This window comes from Triturus cristatus, chromosome 6, assembly GCF_964204655.1.
Source record: "Triturus cristatus chromosome 6, aTriCri1.1, whole genome shotgun sequence".
NCBI classification, from domain to species: domain Eukaryota; kingdom Metazoa; phylum Chordata; class Amphibia; order Caudata; family Salamandridae; genus Triturus; species Triturus cristatus.
Genome location: NC_140589.1, coordinates 1,045,345,764 through 1,045,362,116, shown reverse-complemented (window position 1 = coordinate 1,045,362,116; position 16,353 = coordinate 1,045,345,764). Strand labels below are relative to the sequence as shown.

Here is a 16,353-nt window from a genome sequence, read left to right as displayed (position 1 = left end):
GCCCAGTGATATGCCCACAGGTGCAGAAGGGCAACCCCCCCCCCCAATTGTACACAGATCAATAAAGGGTTTTCAGAGATATACGTGGGTCCACTCCATCCCATAGCACTAATCTCACCCCTCTATCCATTATAAGGAAGAAGGACTCAGGGACAAATATGGTTGTGTTCTGCATGGCATATAAACATTTTGGTAAAGTTGTCATTTTAAAAACAGCTGCTCTACCAAAGAGTGTTAACGGCAACTTGCACCATCTGGCTAGGTCGTCGTGCATTTCCACCAGTGAATACTCCAATTTGGCGTTCCTGAACTGTTTCGGATTTGTGGCGCCAAAAATACTCAAATATTTGAAGTTATCGTTTACTACCTGCGGGGATGCATGTAGGTGGCCCTTGACAGTGTCCTCAGGTCTCAGATTCCTAGTTGATATAGCACTGGCTTATGTCAGTTTATTCTGTAGACACATTCTACAGCAGGGGTGGGCTCAGCGTCCTTTCGGGATTGGATATATAAAGAAGGATGTCATCAGAATAAAGGGATTGTTTCCTTCTCCCATTCCGCCATGGCCCTGGCATCGATGGGGTATTTTTCCGACCTGCTCCAGGCTGCCAACTGCTCAATGCACAGGCTAAGAAGAGAGAGGAAAGAGGGCATCCCTGTCTGGCTGTTTGCTCCAATCGGAAGCTCAGATACCTCTCCGTTCACTTGTACCACTGCCGTGGACTCTGTGTAGAGCAGGGATACCCAACTGCGAAAGCAGGGTTCAAATCCAAAGTGCTTCAGGAGAAGGGCTAAATATGTCCAGTGGATTGAACCCAATGCTTTTTCAGCATCAGTGGACACTACGGCCAGTGAAGTTCTTGCTTCCTTCACTGCAGCGAGCCATTTATACAGCTGCTTCAGATTCTGTCAGGCAGACCTGTGGAGCATGAACCTGTTCTGGTTGTAATGAATGAGCACTATGATGACTTTATCGAGCCTGCCAGTCAATGTGGCTGCTAGTAATTTAGTCTCACCATTAAGGAAGATTGGGCGGCAAGACAGTCTTTTGTTGGCTACCCCTAACTGTATATTAAAGTAATTAATGCATACCGAAGGTCAGTCAATAGCTGTCCCTGCGTATGCGTTTCTTCGAACATTGAATAAGTGTGGGCCCACCAGCACAGCCACTCTCTTGAACAAATCAACTGGCAGTCGATTGGGTCCTGGTGTTTACCCACACTGCATTGCAGTCAGTGCCTCCCAGAACTCCTCAAGCATTAGGTCACTGCCTAGCATCTCAGCGTCATTCTGCGACTGAGTCGGGTGGCCCAGTGCTCCTAGGAATCGCTCAGATTCCTGGTAATCAGCATGTATCAGCGCCTTACAAAACGCACAGTAATATCGGGCAAACTCCTGGGCTAGGTCCTTGCTGTCAGCCGATTTAACCCGTAGAGGCAACAAGTCTCTTCTTCCATTTTGCCTCTTCCTCCCTGTGGCTCAGTCAGGCCTTAGGTATATTTGTTGCCCATGTGCATTGTGGAGTAGCGGAGTCCCAGCACATCCTAGGACTCTTTTCGAAGAAAAACACTTTGTAATGTCTGAGCCAAACACTAAATGGCAAGAGTATGCTTGTGTAGCTACAGCCACACATATGACCATATCTAAAAAAAAAATTAAAAACAAGTCTGAACAATTTTTTTTTTTTTTTTTTTTTTTAAACACAAGCGAAGAAAGTACGAGGGAATAATTCTAGGGCAACCTCAGGAGCTTAAACAATATGCTAAGAAGTAAACCGTTTGGTTATTCAACATACAAGACTAATTGTGCTTGGCCACACCACTTTGGCTAGGGTAATGCTTTCAAACTATTTAACACAACATAATTGGTCTGCATTTGAATTTTGCATAGTCTGAAATCAATAGTCATTAATCAAATTTTCTTTCCAATCTACACACCACCTAACGTAAGCAATATACAACTGGAAATACAGGAGGTCACATCAGATCACCAATATAATCCCAGTGGCACCATTGGAAAGAATAGGACCAAACCGAAAATGAGCAAAACATTTGTCTTGTATGATAACCCACCCAAGTGTAGGTAACATCTCAGTAGGCCACTAGACCGTTGCTTCAAGAGGCTCCAAAATGGTCGTATTCCACGGCATACAAGAAGGTGTGTAAATTTCAGAAAATAAGAAAATGCCAGGCTGGAAAATAAAGCATATTTATTAAAAGAAATTAGAATTAAGAGTTCTAATGCTAACAGAGAAAAGACACTAGAGATCCAACTGCAAGTTATACGGACTGCTTCACATCCAATTTGGCAATGTGGATGGCTAAGTTTCTGGAATCCTGGGGAATGTTGCTGAGAAACGGTAAAGTATTTGCAAAATCCCCAAAGAAGGAAAAACAGCAATATAAACAGGCAACAAGAAAATATCCGGAAATCGTGATGGTGAAAGTTTGCAGTCATCGGAAAGAGATGGGACACGATGCACTGGGACAGACTCCATCATACGTCTCAAAGAATAGGCCTTGGTTGTTGGGTCAGGAGTAGACCAAATCGTTTTTTGATGGCCACGCGTTGGCGAGAGTACTTGTCATCAGGCGAAAAGCGAGCTGGATGGGCAGAAGAGGTTGGACTCCCATTTGGGTCCGTTTTCTAAGGAGAAAGATAAAAAACAAAAAGGTTTACAATGAACCAGCTCAAAAGCACTTCCATAACTAAGGTACATTTTAAAAAAAGAGTGGAGGGGACATAAACAGTATTACAGGACATTTCAGTGTTAGTAGCGAGGTCAGACCAAGGAGTGGGTATATCAGACCTTGGTGAAAATGAGGGAATCAAAGAAACCAAACTAGGAAAAGAAGGCAGTCTTTATTCATGCCCAGATTTGTATTTGAAATGCAACCTTTAATCTACATGCATGGTTTCCTTTAAGTTGTGAGAGTGCTTACATTTTGTTTTGACAATTACCTTTAATAATCGAGGCACAGCCTCCAGTCACTGGAAAAACAAAATAGTTACGTACCCATCTTCCTCTACAGTCACATGCTATACATTATTCGACCATCTACCTTTTTTGCATCAACTCCCCTCCTTTACTGGGGAGGTGGGATTGCCACATGTGATGGTAGAGGAGCGCCAAACAGCAAATCTTTCTGCTGGTAACCCATTTCTTCTCCAGCGTGAAGCTCTTCTAGGTTCTCTTTCTGTGCATCGATTATATAATAGTATTAATTCTCAGAGGAGGAGGGGTTTAAAGTGTGGTTGTTAGCAAATAGTTTACTTAAACCCACTTTGACTCAATAATGTCTTGCCCCTTCATTGTACAGCTACGCAATAATGTTTGGTAAACGTTTGTGTTGATGACTAAGTGGCTGCCTTGCACGTCTTGTAGTGTGACATTATCAATATATGCTACTGCAACCCTTTTACAATTTAGAGTTGCCTTTGGTTGCCCTACTACGTCTTTAACTGCTAATGAGCAGCACAACTGTATTGTTTGGACTATCCATTTTGCTAACCAAGTCCTTTTGCAGTATGGGATATAAAAATTATTCAGATCTTCTACTTACTTTTGTAAGAAATACATGACTTCTCTCCTAACATCTAGGGTGCACAGTACTCTTTTGGCCTGCGTACTTGATTGCAGAACAAAAAGGCACACATTCTTGGACATGATCAATTAAATGCTTCTCCCCAGAACATTAGAGCCAGTCCCACACTACAGGAATTGTGTATTATTTTATTTTTGTTTTGCAAAAGTGGATTTCAGGTATGTGGGATTCCTATAGCCCAATACCCCGGACATATTGTTTGAGGTCAAGAGCAACCAGTTTTCATGTTTTGTCCTTGGGACAAGAAGGCCCAGCCCCTTGCATCACAAACACTGACTGCCAGTTTGCAGTACCACATTATGGATCAAGGAAGGGCACTGTCTGCAGTTGAAGACAATATTTTTGCCCATATGTTACTGCTGTTCAAACTTGTACTTATGGTTCATTAATTGAAAGCTTTTAATATTAGGGTGAGCGCTTCAAGTAAATGTAAGCTTCAACTGCACTACTGACCGTGTTTCCAGTATAAAAATGTGTACACGTTTTCAAAGTTTATCAATATGAGGCTACGCATAATGCTCCCAGAATGCGCTCGACTTGATGCAAATTTTTGCAGAAGCTTGACAGCAAGATTGAGGATTCTTCGCTTTCAAAATAAAATGTTCATTAAAAAGTGAGTGCAGGAAAAAAACATTTTGCAAAACTACTGTAAAATTTCAGGTACCATTTATTTGCAGCACCATTTAGTAACATGTTTTGATGCATGCTAGTATTTCCCAAAAATATTCATAATGGAAAATCAGTTTAACCAGTTTCAATAAGATTATTGGGAACAAAAATAAACAAGCATTGGCAAAGTCAGGTGGTCTGAAATTGGCGGCCAGTCAACGGGTGACTTGTTTTGGCATGGATTTTTTTAAAACCTTATTGGTGAGGGAGCTGCTGTGCCTTAACCATGATAACAAACATTGGCAAAAGCAACAACAAAAAACGTGGGTCTCAAAAAGCATACACAGCCAAATTAGTTACTGGCACTGAACAAAACTACTTTGTGTGCCGATATGCTCCTTGTGAAAGAGCAGAATGCTGTCACTCACTACACAGTGAGTGACAGCCAGCCAATACAGAGAGCCAGCCAATACAGAGAGCGAGAGACCGTAATTTAATAAACACAAACGGTCACGGTCAACACCAGACCAAATTAGGGGCCAAATTATTTTAAAAAGCCACAAAAGTGCACCCATGGGGGCTTGGCCAAGCAGTCCGAAATGGCGGACGCGTTCTAACCAGGCAGCCCACTTCAATTGTCCTCCACAATCCTCCCCTGCGACACCACCAAACGCTCTCAATTTACAGGCTGACATCGTGGAACATCCGAGGCACGCCGCTGATTCCCGAGTAAGCCCGTCTCCTGTGTCGCGGTCGCCATTGCAATCCGACGAGGCGCTGCCTGCGGGGGTGGGGGTCTCTAGCTGCGGCCCGCGGGAGAACTGGCAGTCGTTGCTGGAGGACAAAATCGGCAGCAGGAGGAGAGTAGGAGCTACGGTTCCCGCACGGCCTGATATGCTGGCTGGGACCGGCTGAGACGTATTGACGCTGAGTGCCTTTGGCGCCCCGGGTTCCACCTAGTCTCGTCAAGCGGAGATCCCTGTCGGCTCAGCACTGCCTGGAGGCGGGCCGGCATGGCCCAGCAGCTGTGGGCAGAGAACCCACAAGGCTGTCTAGGCGGCAACCCGGGCCCAGGACTGCCTTAACGGTCCCCAGATAACTTCAGTGCACGCTCACAGGCCGGAACACCATTGTGCATGCACTCCTACAGGTTATGCCGGGTGGGTACTCCCCAGAGCTCCAAAATTGACCTTGCTTAACGTAACTGAAGAGATTGGGGGCAACAGATACAAACGTCACTTAATTTGGCCGGGTCTCACTCTAGCCAAAAGAGACATTGCACGATTATGGAAATCATAGGCTGAGTACCGGAAATTAACACTCGCAGATCAGCCTTCGATTTCAGATATCATAGACTTTATGCTTTTAACAGGGTACCCCACGACGTGACCTGTGCGCGCCATCTTTATAGAACATCAAAGCTACCCCAAGATTGACTCATACAAAAACAGTGAATCTGGCCTGGGTTTAAATGTTTTGTTTGACCTGTTCATATGTGACATGATTAATATATTCAGCCTTTTGGCCACTGTGTGTTTAAAAGCAATAAAAATGTGTTATGGAAAAAAAGTGCACCCATGGTATATGTCCTTGCATTAAGTGCACCTATACGGCTTTCGTGAATTCCCAAGAATTTACAGAAGTAGCGCAAGAAATAGTACTCATAGAAAATATTTGTGAACTGCATTTTAGCATGAGCAAATATGCTCGTGTAGATTTGCTCATGCGAAAATCTGAGTTTGCAAGTTCCCTTTCCCTCCAACCACTTTTTTCCCCACCTCTGTAAGAAGGTTTATGTCTGCCATTGTCAGGAGTAAATTTCTAAAATTTCTCATTATGGGAACAGATTAGAGAAGAGTAGTTGAAAGCCCTTAAAACATGCAAGTTAGTAGGTTTGCACAGACTCAAAATGGCATTCTAACCATGTAACTATTGCGTACCAGTACCTTCAGCCCCAGTATGTGGACCTGCAGAAACGTGGCAACATAGGGGGGTTGCAAGAATTCAGACACTACTATGGTATGAGCCCTGCAATGAGAGGCTATATCAGAGCTCTTATATAATGAGATTGCTGCCATAATTTGTCGATGTACTACATGACACCAAAGGGGCAAGTGGATTTGGTTACAGGACAAGTAGATTTATGAAGCAACCTGCTCCATGGACAAGTAGATATTTTATTAAGATTCCACACCCTTGGAATCTATTATCTACATCATTTGTCATATATGTGCTGCATGGGGATGCCACTTGAATGTCATCAATGCCTATAACGGAGCCAATTTAGCAGCTTGCAATTCCCCCGACTTAATGTACCCAAACAGAATGAAAAGTCCTAGAATAGCCATGTTTGAGTCTTACGGCTGTATGAAGAAGGGTTGATGGAAAGCATCATTGCTATTCTTCAATATAAAATGTTGCAATGTTGGTTTGCTGATGGTCACTGAATGATGTATTGTTGCCTCCTGATGCTCCCTCCTTTTGGTTGTTCTCTCACCTACTTGGGAAGGAGAGGGTCGTTTGGGGATTTACTTCGGACTAGGTGGACATTGCTACATAGGAACATGCAAAAAGTCCTAACCAATGACTGTTAGAATCTCAAATGTAACGTGTATTTGCTCATTATAAAAAGAATGATGTGAATAGGTTTACATGCATTATATGTTGTGAATTGGTGTCAATTAAAACGATCAACAAATCTCTATAGAAGGAGCTCACTCAATGTGGGCAACTGCTCTGTAGTTATCTTAAGGGCAACTGGAATTATGTGGCAATTGAGAACCAAAGTATGCGATACGACTGAATTATGGGGCAAGCAAAGGTGAATTGTGCAACATTCTGTGGCTGCATTTTTTATTTTGTCATTTTAATGTACCTGGATACAAAAGTGATCCCAAAAAATTACAACCAAAATACAGACAGTGTGTATTCATCTACCAGATACTATTGAAAATGTAGTCCACAAATAAATTATAATTTTATCTTGTACGGATGCTTAGGAAAACTATTTTATTAACACTGTACGTTCTAACTCAGTAAAATACTGTGTGGTCCAGGAAGTCTACACATGTATTTGTGTTTTCTGCCGAGTGCAGTATTGTTGCTGCCTTCAGCACAAAAAACAATCATAGATCCTAATTTTTTTGCATTAAAAGGTGTGCCTCTTATTCTCAATATCGCTTTGTGATTTAGAACTAGTCTTCAGCTTTGGGTCTAACCTGTGCCCACATCGTGGTCCTTTGGAAGCACCTAGGACTTAATAAGGAGCCATGCAAAACTGTATTGTACTATATATAATATTTAAGTTTTGCCCTTCATCGCTAGTTGCACGGTGCACTTTCTTGGGGGACAATAGTCCCCACCTGGCATTGTGGCAGGCGCCGTCCACGATCCTCTTTCGCCCCAGGAGGCGCTCAAAGGCTGCTCAGGGCTCCCGCAGCGAGGGACACGCACAGGCGAAGCCCGGGCCAAGGGCGGGTCCGTCCACGCCTGTTGGAGGCCAGGATGGGCCCCCTCTCTAAAGTCTAAGTTCCCTAGCTCTTGAATTACCATGGGAAAGAAAAAGTCCTGAGCAACTGAGGAGGTAACTGACCCTGTGTTAGAGAAAGGAATTGCCCTCACAGAAAGGAGTCTCCTGCTGGGCTTAGGGGTGGGACATCTCTTCACTTCAGTTGTTCATCCAACACAGGGGGGTGAAACTATTACAGACGGGGCTGTCCTTATAGAACCGCCGGCGATTGCTAGATCTCCCACGGAATATTCAGATCTTGTTACTACATACAGAGGGAGACCGATATCCCCCACCTCTGTAAATGGGAAACGTAAAAGAGGCAACTCGACATTACAACCAAATGTCCAGCTAAAAAGATCAGAAAAGTCGCCATGCCAGAGTTCATCCTGTAAGAATGGACAGCAACCCACAGATTTTACATCTCCCCCAAACTGGGCTGCACTCTTGGATAATTTTAAACAACTTTTGCAACCTATTTATGCCAGTTTAGATTATATAGATAGTATTTTACAAGGTTTATCTTGGACCAATTTGATACAACAAGCGGTGGTAGACCCTGGTGCTAATTCAGCCACCTTTAGCGTCCAGCTTCAACCTATGGTTACCTCTGAAGCTTGCACAACCTCCAAAAACAATAACCGCGAAACTCCTAATTTGAGTACTAATTGTAAAAATACTACTCTATGCTGTGTACAAGCTAATTTTCCTCCTATCCCTATGGGTCACCTTGGTGTAGTTAACGAGATGACTCCCAGTAGGGCTAACCATACAAGTGTTGTTCCCAGGTGCAGTCTCCCGCAGATGTCCACACAAGACTCTAGGGATAAGGGACAATTACAAGATATATTAAGATCAGAGGCCAAGGAAAATAGACCATCTACGCAGGTACAAAATAGCCTAAACCAAGAACACATGAATCTCCTTCCTGCTGCTTGCCCCTTCGTTGTAATCTTAGTGAATGTGCCTTTACTGCGCCCACATCTAAAAGAATCCTCAATTCAACTGATGGCTAAGGCACGACACTGGCTGAATCAAAATTAAGACAAAGGGTACTTGATTCAAAACCATTTGTTAGTGGCCAGAAGAACAAAGTGGATAGGGTCTGATATAAAAACAATAATAAGGGCGTAATTTAAAATTTCGATAATGAATGCTTGACGAGAGATCTATTAAGAAGTTTACCGACTGCCCCCTCCTTCCTTTCTCAGATCGGTGCAGTTTCTCTTGGCTTCTTTTTCAGGCCTGTATCAGTACGCGCTATTCGGGTTTACTCTTCAGTGAGACCTGGCTACAAGCTTGCACAGGAGGCTCCTGCTTAGCTTGCCTAATCTAACAGGTACTCAACGTTGGAAGATATGGAGGCTTGTGATTGACTGACTTCTGATCAAATGGTTTCTGGACTGGTATTTGCAGAGAGGGCTTGGTTGGCTGGTCCTGATTCATTAAATAGCATCGCCCCCATACCAACTGATGATATTTTATCACTCTCCACGGCATTGATGGTGCATCATTCACAAGATCCCAGCAGTGAAAGTTTTTATCATGGAATTTAGCGGGATACGAAATTAAAAAATATCATCTAAATTGGCATAAAGTGTTTCTGTCTTTGGATATTATCTGCTTTCAGGAAACTTGGTCAGAACAGCCTGTGTATGTAAATGGTTATCGTTCCTATGTTACCACAGCAGTCCCGTCAGTAGCTGGTAGATCCAAGGGGGGCTTACTTATCCTTATTGCAAACACGATCAACCTAGGAATGGTGAAGGTCATTAATAATTCACCTCATTTTCACGTTATTTTGGCTGAAGCTCCTGGGAAAGTTGATCTGTTCTTGATCAATTTTTATAACAATAATTTAAAGAATTATACACATGACAGACGAGCTGGGGAAAATACTGGAAGCTCTATTAACACATCATCCACGCTCTCACAAGCTGAAGTGGGTGCTTTGCAGAAAGTGGAGGATATGTTCATTAAAAAGCTGCACTCAGTTAATCCAGGCTGTTCAAATCTGATCGCTCACAATGAACTAAGCCTCCCTTTCATAATTGATGCAGTCAAACTGGCCAGATACTCTTATGGCTGCGCATATGGAAAAAGGACTCGGTTGGGCTGAACCAAGCTGTTATTAAAGATACAATTAATTTTGACTGAGCCAATAGTATCCCTTGGCTTGTTTATGTTAGGAAGTCTTTTACAGATCTGGGTTTGGCTTTCTTGTACACATCACCCAATGAATGCATGTCTTTTGCTAAGAATAAGCTAAAAGAGGCTTACCAAAGCAAAGTCACAGTTATACACAACCACACGCTGCCCAGAGTGCGCACAGGTCATGATGGTGACTAACAACATGCACCGATATCTTTAAACAAGGATGAGGTTAAAAGTTTTCCCCCTCATAGCAGGATACCCAGCTCTTGAACATTAATTAACAACGTATCACTTTGTTTTTCTACCCAAACAATGCCACACGGTTTATTCTTTTGAGGCTTTTATAAGACGGGAAGGAATCACCGCATCCTCCCTCTGATAAAAAAAAAAAAAAGAGCCTATACTCTTACTCCTCAGCTTTTACAGTTATTCATTTCTTGGAAACCCCCTATATTTGTTTCAGGTTAGCGAGCTTTTTATGCTCAGTCCTTCAGACTAGGAGAAGATCTACAGACAGGGGTGTTGTTTTATGTGATAATTTCCACTAAGCATCGTCAATTTTTAATATTTCTTTTAATTGAACTGCTGCTAGATATTAAATACGCTAAGTAGAAATTGTCAAAGAAAAAGGAAATGCCTACGTAAGGATTATGCCATCGTTAATTGATTATTGTAAATATTCCTCTCAATGAATAGCTGCTAGTTTTAGAAATGTGGATTCGTGTAAACTTTGATATTTTAAAAGAAAAATGCATAAAATTAATTTGTAACTTTTGAAATATTAATCGATCAATTGGTACTGAGATAATTACTTGCACTTTTATGCATTTACTAAATGCAAATATAGTCTTGATTGAAAGGGTTTTGCTATGAGACTGTAGAACTCAAAAGCATGAGATCTGGAAAAAAGTGTCATCTTAAAATACCTGCTGCTTTGCAAACAGCGTCTCTGGTGTAGCCCGAATTTGCAAGGACACCTAAAAAAGCTTCTCTTTACAGAGTAGCAATCATTTCCACCCAGTGTGAATTACATTGCATCCCCTCTGTCCCAAATAAAACGCTGCTTTTTTGAGCAAGCTTTTGACCGAGAAACTAGCTACAAAGACTAAACGTGGCATGGCACAATAAAAGGGCAAAACATTACACAAACCACAACTTCACTAAAATTAAACCAGCGTTGCAAGGCTGATCAAAAAATTATGGAAATAATCTTGACTCTGCCTATATTAAACTTTGTGAGTCTTATCTGCCACTGGTCTCATCAACATGGGGATGAGGTAACACTATCCATCTTTATTATCACCCCCAAGTAACCAGATAAAGAGCGCTAAAAAGAAAGTCAAAAGATAGATTGTGTTGGCAAGAGGGTCAGTGGTATAGGTCATGCTCAGGGAAGGTGCAATTGCTGTTTCTCTATTGTTCCTGCTGTAAGGGTTTTCCTGTTGTGCCTAGGAATCGTGGCATTTATATTATGGTAACAAGGTGTGGGGAGGGGATGCTTGTCAATCCTCAAAGAAAGATTACTGTTTGCAATGACAGGACTTATTGTGCTGTCTGTGGCAAACAAATTTATGGAGACAGATTCTGGCAGGGACTAAAACTTGTACCCGGAACTTAAACCAATCAGCTCCTCTCTGAGCCTTACATTATTCAACATGTATGTCTCCCCGCTGGGAAAACTAGTAAGATCCATTGGGCTGCAAGCGCGGTCATATGCTGATGACACACAAATGATTGTATCTCTCTAAGGACACAAAGACCATCGCTACCAATTTTAAAAATTGTATGCAGGCTGTTGCTACATGGATGGAAAAAAGACTTGGAGAGACAAGATAGATGTCTTGATCTTTGGCAGGCAACCATCCATATGCACCCACTTGTGGTGGCCAGACAGGCTGGGGGTTCTACCCACTCCAACTGACTCCGCTAAAAACCTCAGAGTAATGGTCGATAAAAGTTTATTGTTCAACCTGCAGGTCCACCGGATGTTTTTGACTGCTCCTTGGAGTATGAAGTCCCTTAGAAATGTATTTCCCTATATCCCCTTTACAGCACATAAACAAGTGGCTTTGGCACTTATTTCCAGGTTAGGCTACTGCAGTTTCTGTACCCGAATATTACTGCAGTTGGCCCAAAACGCAGCAGCTGGACTGTTCCTTAAGGTTTCCAAATTCCAATCAGTCTTGGCGGGGATTCTGAAACTTCGCTGGCTGCCTGTTAACGAACCAATCATTTTTAAGGCTTGGTGTATAGTTCACAAGGCTCTCCATAATTTTGGGTACAGAGGGATTAAACCCATGTTCCAACGATTTCCCCCGGCACAGACTGCTGCGACCCTCAAGCAGCATTCTTTGAACTATTCCGGAATTCGTAAAATCGAGATGAGGACGCAGAGCCTATTTGTTGGCCGCATCCAAGATTTTGAACTCTCTTCCTTATTCCATCTCCAGTCTTCAAGCTCACGTTCCTTTTCGCAAGGCCTTAAAAATTTGGCGTTTTATCTCTTCATCTGGGTGCTCGGGCCTATATCTTGTCTCTCATCCTTCCAAAGACTAGCTGGTATCAGCGCCTTGACACATTTGGGAAATTGTTTGTGGTTTATACGTTTACTTTATCACAACATTTTCTTGTAAACTGGCTTCAGGATAAAGCAAACATGAGAAGATGTTCCCCTTGCCTGAGATTGGGGCAACAAGATACTACGACTACAATGTAATCCTTGCTATGCACCTAAATGCCACTGTTACGAAAATGCTAGGTTTATTTCAGCCGTAGTCTCGAAGTTAGGCAAGAGTTTAGTTGGCGCTTAGTAGCAAAAGGTTTTGAGGGTGAAGGTCAAACCAGAAGGTGAAGTTGAGTGATGGGGTGAGTGTGCTGGTCGACTCATCTGAGTTTGCAATTATTTTACGTCTATATCAACTCGAATCGGTAAATAAGAAGACAAAAACACTGCCATTTTTAAGCCACACGCCTACAAAATGATGTAGGCTGTTTTTTATTAATTCTTCAATAGCCATGCTGCACTGCACCGAGGATGCTGTACATCATCCCTATAAACTATTGGCACAGCCAGTAGGTCCCAAAGGTTAGGTCAAGTGGCTTTGCCAATGCTGGTTTGTTTAGAGCCAACCCTTATCATACAATGTTTTCAGTCCAAAACCATAATAGTTGACCATGTTACCATCCGTAGAATGTAGGATGATTAGCATGGACAAACATAGTAGCAGTCCTCTCAGTATTAATGAAGAAGGAGCTGACAATCTTGATTAAGTGTACCACTAACAATCCTGTGACAAATCCTCAAAAGATATTGGAATCCTAATACTGACCACTCAAAATGAGTTTTACAAGACCCAGACTGACTTCAGAATCAACTGAGGAAGTGCAATGTAGTCTCAGTGAATAGGCTGAACAAGCCGTGTCTATAATTTCTACAGCAGCGAATAATAAAAAAAAAATGCATGTAGCACGGAACTAATACATGGGAGCAAACTTCTGTGTAGCACTGGGTTCGAGCTCAACAATCTTTTAGCTGATGAGCTGGGGCTTGTGAAAGTGCACCAGACTCTTGGCTCGGCATGGGAACAGAGGTGCCAGAAGTGGTGTTTAGTGGCTGCAATGCAGCCAAATAATTTGACCACAGGAGGGGTGGGGATTGCAGGTGTTACAATGAAATTGGGCAGACACCTACTGAGGTGCTCATTATGGTGGGCATTCACGTTTTGAGCAAGCTCCACTGTTTTAGAGAAAAGAATGATTGCCCATTATCACTCGAGTTCAAACATCTGCACGTGAAATGCAACACTACATTTTCAATGATCAATGGCTTTCTTTACTCTTATTGTGTTGGTGGTCCCTGTCCTGCTGGACAGCTTCTTTACTATCCTTTTGATTAATAACCTGTATCCTTCCACTCCTTATATTCAGGGAACTACTTTCACATATGACATAAGATCATTTGGACACAGTTTTTTGTTTAATTTTTTTTTATTCGATTTTTATTACATTTTACAAAGTGGCTTAGTTCACTAACCCCTGCTTATTGCGCATTTATAACTAAACATATAAACCAGTTCACCTACTTTAAAGAAGTGCAATTTTTCATTGCATTGGTTGAAAATTTAGCTTCAAAATATATTATTTGGTGTAATACAAAAAAAAAAAATTCAAAAAACTCTGGCGTTACCCCTCATCTCTAAATCCACCTCAATGTAGCCTGGCTTACTTGCCCGCAACATTTTGGGATATCACATTTCATAATTTTCAAAATCATCAGCTACCACTGATAAGAAATGACAGGTAGGTTTATTCATTATGAGAAGAATGGTAAAGAAGGCCACACCGGGAGCAGCGTCCTGCTGCTCAGCCCCAGTCACTCAAACTGACCACTCATTCAAACCATGCATTCATGAACATTCCGATTACATCACACACACACAGGCTGAGCAGCAGGGAGAAAGAAGATACAGAGTAGTACAGAATACAACAGTATATAAAGCAAACAGGATGTGTGAGGCCCCAACGTAACACTCCTCTGGTGGCTACTGTTGTTGGGCGGGCAAGCAGGGTAGCCGACTTTGGAGCTGGAGGAAACTGGGTTCGAGCCTCAGCTCAACATCTTGTGTGATTCTTGGCAAATCACTTAATCTCCCGTGCCTACCCAAAATGAACGTGTCATTGTGTATCATAACTGATGCTCATGCAAAGCGCCCCAATCATTTCGGATCAAGTTCGCGCTATATAAACCGGCAAAGATCCATATAGTTCCATATTCTGACCCCTCACCCCAAACAGTTGTATACTACCTCAACCCTAATGAAGCCACCGCAACGCTACCCATCCCTGCAGTGCGCTAAATGACTAGAATCAACTGAGTAGGGTAAAACAGACATATGGAAATAAACGTCTTACTATTCCCTTTGCCAAGAAGTTAAGCTCTGAACGACGAGCCGTGTTATGCTTAACTTTTTTGGGGGGGCATATTTATATAGCGCGAACTCGACCCGAAGGTATTGGAGCGCTTTACATAAGCACCGTATTTACATTACACATTCAGGAACGGGGAGATTAAGTGATTTGCCCAGAATCACAGGATGTGGACGCGACCTCGAGGCTCGAACTCTGGTTTCCAGCACCAAAGTCGGAAGTTTAAACCGACGGACCCCATCTTCTCCACATCATCCCCTTAACTCACCTTCAGGGTATAAACTCTCTCCCCACTCTCGTTCAAGTAGAATTGCAAGAACATTACGCCGGCTCTTCCGCTGCGAGTGTTTACTCTCTCCGGTTCTGGCGCTCGTGTATTTTAACACGCGTTTAGTGTAGTGCCTTTTCCGTTTCAGTGCACATCCGTCACTCTATGGCGTCAGTTCCGGTTTGGTTACCAAACGCTTAAATGTATTTTGCATGCTCCGCTTTCTGCCCGAGCTTGGACTTGGAGGAAGTAAAGGGGACGGCCATCTTTGACTACTTCTTTGCATGTCGTTTCCATAGACTCTACCAACCTTGCTGTAACTTGAAAAATAACTTTTGACGAATGAATATGATAAATAACGATTTCCTCTTTCTTTGTATTTCACTTTAAAAGCCTAATTTGTTTAGTGAATAACATGAGTGCAACCGTAATTTCTTTTTGTGGCATATTTATATAGCGCGAATTCGACCCGAAGGTATTGGAGCGCTTTACATAAGCACCGTATGTACATTACACATTCAGGAACGGGGAGATTAAGTGATTTGCCCAGAACCACAGGATGTGGACGCGATCTCGAGGCTCGAACTCTGGTTTCCTGCACCAGAGGCGACAGCGCAGCCCACGGACCACATACTCTAAATAAGTATATTGTTTCAATTTGTGTCCTATTTCAATTTTTTCATTCTACAAGTCCCATGTTTTGTTTATAGTTTTCCACCTACGAGTTCAATCAATTTCCCCAGCTAACTGTAGCAGTATGGGCGATCAGACAACAAGCCTTCTCCTTCAATTAATTCCAATGGAATCCAAATTAATTTTTATCCATAGTCCTGTGTCCTTTGAAATTAAATAATTATGCTGAGCAAAATATATGACAATGCTGTTTTAGAGCATATAATATAGACATGCTAGGAATATATATATATATATATATATATATATATATATATATATATATATATATATATATATATATATATATATATATATATATATATATATATATTACCTACTGGCGGTCGCCAGTAGGTAGTTATAGTTAGGACCCTGTTTCCATAGGAAATCCGCAACATTCTATTTTGAATAACTTTGGCGCCGGTCGACGAATCCTCGCGAATTTCTCAAAATAGGTGGGGCGCTACGCTCCGCTCCTACCCTGAAAGTCTCGGGGGGATTCGTCAAGCGGGGGCTGAGATAAAAGGGGGGTCCCAAAACGCGTTTTTCCCATGCATTTTTCCATAGGACCTTTAGACAGGGCTACAGCCCGAACGGCTGAACAGAAT

The 16,353-nt window shown here is 42.4% G+C and overlaps 1 protein-coding gene across 1 annotated transcript; it reads right to left on the bottom strand.

The window, feature by feature from the left end:
- Positions 1 to 2,192: 2,192 nt before the first annotated feature.
- NOP10 (NOP10 ribonucleoprotein) lies at positions 2,193 to 15,249 on the bottom strand. The gene is made up of 2 exons (XM_085611849.1): positions 15,071 to 15,249; positions 2,193 to 2,646 (listed from the first exon to the last, which is right to left on the bottom strand). Exons 1-2 carry the CDS (start codon positions 15,122 to 15,124, stop codon positions 2,506 to 2,508), a joined length of 195 nt encoding a protein of 64 aa, XP_085467975.1. The 5' UTR covers positions 15,125 to 15,249; the 3' UTR covers positions 2,193 to 2,505.
- Between the last annotated feature and the right edge of the window lie 1,104 nt (positions 15,250 to 16,353).

What these genes read in the sequence shown, in the direction of transcription:
- NOP10 (XM_085611849.1), bottom strand. Translation starts at nt 15,124, where the DNA reads ATGTTCTTGCAATTCTACTTGAACGAGAGTGGGGAGAGAGTTTATACC. An exon ending in AGAGAGTTTATACCCTGAAG is followed by an intron (nt 2,647 to 15,070) that starts GTGAGTTAAGGG and finishes CTTTCTCCTTAG; the next exon opens with AAAACGGACCCAAATGGGAG.